Source organism: Trifolium pratense, linkage group LG6 (assembly GCF_020283565.1).
Source record: "Trifolium pratense cultivar HEN17-A07 linkage group LG6, ARS_RC_1.1, whole genome shotgun sequence".
Lineage (NCBI taxonomy): Eukaryota > Viridiplantae > Streptophyta > Magnoliopsida > Fabales > Fabaceae > Trifolium > Trifolium pratense.
In genome coordinates this window covers 212,556-218,940 of record NC_060064.1, presented here as the reverse complement: position 1 = coordinate 218,940, position 6,385 = coordinate 212,556, and the positions used below count along the sequence as shown (strand labels likewise).

The 6,385-nt window shown below is 34.3% G+C and overlaps 1 protein-coding gene across 1 annotated transcript; it reads right to left on the bottom strand.

Moving 5' to 3' along the window:
• Positions 1 to 480: 480 nt before the first annotated feature.
• On the bottom strand, positions 481 to 1,813 carry LOC123889517 (uncharacterized protein C594.04c-like). The gene is made up of 2 exons (XM_045938879.1): positions 1,444 to 1,813; positions 481 to 1,365 (listed from the first exon to the last, which is right to left on the bottom strand). The coding sequence occupies exons 1-2, from the start codon at positions 1,654 to 1,656 to the stop codon at positions 634 to 636; spliced, it is 945 nt and encodes a 314-aa protein (XP_045794835.1). The 5' UTR covers positions 1,657 to 1,813; the 3' UTR covers positions 481 to 633.
• Positions 1,814 to 6,385: the final 4,572 nt, after the last annotated feature.

The window sequence follows — 6,385 nt, the reverse complement described above, 5'->3', positions numbered from 1 at the left end:
AGTTGGAAGACGGCACCAAAGGAGTTGCCAAGAAAAGGTTGTCACCTTGGATTGGATGGTGCATAACTCACCCATACCTAGTCTTTTGTGTTGGTACAAGTAGGAGAATAGAAGAAGAAGTGATAAAGTACTTTGGAATAAAAATAATTTCACATTTGAATCGCCACTCTTGGTGATTTTATGTTTTCATAATTTGAGAATTAGCGTTGTTTATCGTATATTTTCTTTTTAATTTCAGAATTCATTTTTGTTATTTTTGTGATTTTCTGTATACAGATGTTTATTTCATATATATCATTAGTTTCTTTCTTTTTCTCTCATATCATATCATATCATATCATATCATATCATATCATGTGATGTTACTACATAATCATCTTTTTTTTTTATTGATTTTCTCTTCTTTTTTACTTTCCTCTATTTCCTTCATCAATCAAACCAATAAAAATTAAGTAAAGGCCAAGATTACACAACCATATATCTACACATAAATATGTGTTGTAATAGCTAAAGCCCGATCATGACTCACTCTGTCACATAATCAACAAACATCACAAAATGAAGAAGAAAAATAATATATAGACGATGGCAGTACAATGAATCACCGAACCAACAAACATATATATGCATGAATCAAGCATTCTTATTTTTGAGACGTAAATTAGAAGCTGATGAATTGAACTTGAAACAGGGGATCCATACGGAAGTTGTACTCTGATACATCCTATATGCCTCTGCTCTGTTTTGTTGTTTCAACATTCTCTGTTCCACAAGCTTGGTAACATAACCCAAACACATTGTGTTAGCCAATGCTCCTATGAAGGTCCATCCATGTCCCAAATTCCAAGCGAATACAACAAGTCCCCACCACCAGAGTTGTTCACCCAAGTAATTGGGATGTCGAGAATAGTACCACAATCCACTCTCAAGGACCTTCTTCTTGTTTTTGTTGTTGACAAAATTGTAAAGCTGAGTATCCGCAAAATATGCTAGGAGGATGCCAGATAGACACAGAAGTAGGGCTAGCAAGTCCCACATGCTCAAAGGTTGATTAACGGAGTGGATAACATAGAAGGGAAGTGACAATCCAATGAGCAATAGCTGATGAGGGAGGTAGATGGAGAAGAAGGAAGCCCACCACCAATGTTTCCCATATTGTTGGGACATATCAGTAAAACGCCAATCCTGTCTGGCACCCCATTGCCAGTTTTCTCTTCTGAAGTAGTTGTGGAAGAGCCTAATACTCCACACCCAAGTCAACAAGATCACGATTCTTGACCTCCAGCAATTATAGTGAGCCAAAGGGTGGGATGAATAGTAATGTACAAGCATCACAGGTATCACTGTCCAATAAGGGTCAATCATCTGCAACAATAGACAATAATTAATTTAACACAAACAAACAATAGTGAGTGAATATGTACTATATATATACATGCATACCCAGTGGCTGGATTGGATTTGAGCGATGAGCCAAAAGAGCAAATTGACATTGAAGAAGAAAAGGAGATTGACTAATAGGAGAGGGTGGCAGGTGTAAATTGAATAATTGATGAATGAGAGGTAGAAGATGATAGATGGAAGAGGAACCAAGAATGCTATCAAGGCGTGGCGGCCTTTGTTCATCATGATGGATGGATGGATGGATGGATGCATGGCTTCCTTCCTTGTTTATATATAGCAAACTCTCTTAAATGAAATTGAAACAGAAGAATGAATGAATGAATCTCCAAAAGAGAATTAAATTAAACAAAGTGAGTTCACTTTATCATGCATGCTTAATTATGGGGTTCCCCACCACCACAAGCCACGCCCACCCTCCTCCTAGTTATCAATTAATTAGGTAGACAAGATGATCCGTTAGTACTTGTTATCTCTCCAACACAATCATCCCTTTATCCAAATTTGAGTCAAAAAGTGAGAAACATAGCTCTATTTGGAAGCTGATTGAATTGTGCCAGCTGCATTTGAAATGAAGCGCATTGTGGTTTTTTTTTTTTTAAATGTCACCATTTGACAAAAAATAATACAAAAAAAAAAAAAAATTAATGGTTGTGCACTGTCAAATTTAAAATTATGTTACTCCATCCGTTCCGGAATATAAGCAAAAAAAAAGTTTTCACATTTATTAAGAAACTCTAAATTTTATCAAAACAAACAATTGAGTTTCCCGTATTACCCTTGTTATAATTACTTCTTGTTAATGGAAAAAATTAGTTTTTTGAATGATGAAAGCTAAAAAGTTATATTGAAAGAAGCTAACTACCCAAAAGTTTATTGGGAAACTAAACAATAGTGAATTATGACTAAGGGTAATTTTGTAACTTTAGTATTAAAAAAGTTGTTTTTTCTTATATTTTGGGACATCAAAAAGAGGTTTTTTTTGCTTATATTACGGGACGGAGGGAGTATAATACAATGTCCTACCAACTGAGCTAAGCTCGTAGGACAACAGTAAATTACTTCTACTAGTATTTAATATAATTTTTTTTTTAATATCTAATACATATCATGAACTAGATAACATCAAATATTCTTTAAACTAAAATAATACACTTTTATAAATAAGGATCGGATGAAGGACATGATAGAAAGAAGAAAAAAAAAATCATTAAAGTTTAATATTGTAGAGTGATTTATAATTTAAGACAATTTTTATTTTTACAAAAGTAACTTATATTTTGGTCTGCCCCCACTTCCCTCCCCCGCCCGCAATCTACGCTTACCAAAAGAGAAAAGTAGAATCCTGCGACGCTTGGGCTACCTGCAGGAGGCACCATCATCATCATCGCTCACATCACAACATAAAATGTTTCCTTATTTCTCACCGTGAGCACTGTAGCTCCTGCTTATATATATATATATATATATATATATAGGGATTGGTTATTATACATAAGCTATCCTTATGCACCATGCATAAGTTACTTAGTGCACCCCCCAAATTACTTGTGCACCCCCCAAATTACTAGCACACCCCAAATTTCTCATGCACCCCCCAAATTACTTGTGCACCCCCAAATTTCTCATGCACCCCCAAATTTCTCATGCACCCCCCAAATTTCTCGCACACCCCCAATATGACTTTTGCCCCCCAATTTTATTTTTTTGGTCCCCTCCACATTTCTAGCCTAAACCATTTTGTTGTGGGAATGGTTTCAGAGATATGCACTCCAAAACCATTAAGTGTATAAGATGGTTTTAGAGTACAACCCTATAATTAGAATACAAACAATAATTGTGATTTGAAACCATTTAACCAACATAATGGTTTTCAGAATTTTTAAAACCATATAAACACACATAAAACCATTTTACAATACAAATGGTTTCAGTGTATAACTATCTGAAACCATTTAACCAACATAATGGTTTCCAGAATTTTTAAAACCATAAAAACACACATAAAACCATTTTACAATACAAATGGTTTCAGTGTATAACTATCTGAAACCATTTAACCAGCATAATGGTTTCCAGAATTTTTGAAACCATAAAAACACACATAAAACCATTTTACAATACAAATGGTTTTAGTGTATAACTATCTGAAACCATTTAACTGGTTTTAAATAATGATTATAATTGTACCAAAAAAAAACAATTATGATTCTAATTATAGGTTGTACTTCAAAACCATCTTATGCACTTAATGGTTTTGGAGTGTATATTTTTGAAACCATTCCCACAGCAAAATGGTTTAGGCTTGAAATATGGGGGGTTAAAAAAAAATTGGGCGCACAAGTCATCTGGGGGTGCGTGAAAAATTTTGGGGGGTGCGCTAGAAATTTGAGGGTGCGCGAGAAATTGGGGGGTGCATGAGAAATTTGGGGGGGTGCACGAGAAATTTGGGGGTGCGCGAGTAATTTGGGGGGTACGTGAGAAATTTGGGGGGTGTGAGATTAGGTGTGAGTGTGTGAGTTGAGATTGGTTAGGATTATTACATGTGGATGCTCAATCTAATGGATGTTATTGATTTATGTACCATGCATAAGGATTACACTTATGTATAATAACTTCTCCCATATATATATATACTAGTATTGAATAGATTTTCTACATTTAATTAGCATGCAATATAATTCCTTCTCAGTCATTCACACCAAAAATCGTGTTCTTCCTACGGTTTTACCATGGACACCAAAAAATAAATTCTTTAAAGTGACATATTAAGATGGAGTTCACTTAAACTTAGAGACCACGTGGAGTTAAAATTAAACTAAATTACTCTGATTAATTTTCATTACTAGTATGTCACTTAACTATCTTTTTGTAAGGTTCCTTTTGTTAATTTTAACCCAAAATATATTGCAAAAAAGATACCATTTTTTTTTTATTGACAAATGAACAAAAGGATACTTAGATAATGAAGAAAAGAATTTGATAGTTTACAACTTGTTTGCCATAACATACAACATTAAAGCTTCCCTTGATCACTTTACAACCACTAACATATAACCCAATGTCCTAGCTAGTTGTGAAGTGTGATCGAGTAGTACAAGAAAAAATAGAAGAGCAACAAACAAACAACTGAAATTGGTTGATGAGTCAACTTATTGTAGTAAGTTTAGAAGCAGCAGGTTAATTGATTGATGTTGTACAGATTGAAGAAAAAGCAACACCGAGGGTTCCATAAAACTCTCATGTCCGTTCCGTCCCCCTGTCAATATATAAAAACCAATTAATTGGTTCAAAAAGAGAAAAACAGGGGACGGAAGGAGAGTAATTAATTAAGGTGGCATCGCCTCGGTTAAAGCTCATACAACCCAACTGAATAATCAATCAATCAATCAACAAGCTAGCTTCATTCATGATATAAAAGGAGAAGAGAATATATATATGTAACTAATTAATTAAAGAAGGGTGTGAAATTAATTCAGCAGTCATCTCCTTGGATATAAGAACAGAGGAGCATGGTGGCACAACGGCGCAGGATGTAGAGACGAGCACGTTGCTCCTTAACCAAAGAACCACATTTGTTGCTAAACCCATATACCTTTCTTTTTCCACTGACCTGTTTAACCTCATCCATCTTAAATTGATATGGGAAGCTAGCTATAGTTAGTATGATGTGGAGTTAGGAGATGGCCTAATTTATATATAGAAAGAAATTAAGTCAAATATTGCACTGATCGAAATGGAGTGTAAATGAAGTGAGGATCAAAAACTTAGGCAAGTTAATTAATTAATTGGATTTGAATGAAGGGGGAGTGAATGTTGTTACTTTAACTTAATACTGACCTTACTTGTAATGTCAATGATATCAAAGTGGGGATATGTATACGGCTACATAAGTTTTATTGTTAAAATGGCAAAGGTAAGCATCAAAAGAGGGACACACAACAATTAGGATTGGAGTTTTTGTTGCATTGGCAGATTCATTCATTCATTCATTCTACCTTAATTGCCATAAACATGACTCACAAAACATGATCAATTAGGATTTTTTCTTTACTAGTAGTAATTAACATTTTAATTACTTATAATATTTAAGGTTGTTTGTGAGGGTGAACATCCAATTCCAATCCAAGTGGACGCAAGCACATGCTTTGAGCTGAATAGAAGGAGAAAATATTAAGGAATAAACATGCCTTTCTTATGTTACACAACAAACAATAATAATAAGCCATTCTCCGCCTCCATTCGGTGTACCTCCCTCTACATGTGTGTCGCAAGCCGCCAACTATAATAATAATAATATAGTACATTGAGGCAGTACGGATCTTTGTGGAAGCTATAAAAAAAAAAAGTCATGCTAACCGGTGCCTTCGGGGCACTCGTTAAGGAAACCAAAAACAGAAAGTTTTGAAAAGAAAAGAAAACTTTTTAAATTTTCGAGCAGTTGACTGCACAAACTCCAATGCCAAATTACTATTTTTGCATCTTTAACCAGTGCCCCGGGGCACTGTTTAGCATTTTCCTAAAAAAAATTCTTCTCAATTTTTTAGAGGCTAAAAGAAAGCGTGAGGGGCTAAAGAGAAGCTATCAAAAAAATTTTTCTCAATGACATTCAATACAAACACATAAACCGTTAATCTTGTTCGATCTCAATGACATATCAAACAATTTTAGTTTTTTGTAAAATTTAACATAGATGATCTACATGATATAAAATTTCAATCTAACGGTGAATTTTATAAAATTTATATTCGTTAAAGCGTTATTGAGCGGTGTAACATTTGAGGAATGTTACACCGGTGTAACTTGATCCCTCCCCTATATATGTATTATATGCTTGAGAGTTTCTCTCTCAAGGCCTTTGCATTTCAAACCAAGGCTTGATCTTCTTATCTTCTTAATCAATCGTAATTATTGTGTCCCAAATCAACATTTATTTCCTACGTTTATTCCTATTTCCATTTATGCTCTTACTAATCAATCACTA

Excerpts from the sequence above, each read along its gene's own strand:
- LOC123889517 (XM_045938879.1), bottom strand. The coding sequence starts at position 1,656 with ATGCATCCATCCATCCATCCATCCATCATGATGAACAAAGGCCGCCAC. Across the intron at positions 1,366-1,443 it reads AAATCCAATCCAGCCACTGG|ATGATTGACCCTTATTGGAC; the intron begins GTATGCATGTAT and ends CTATTGTTGCAG.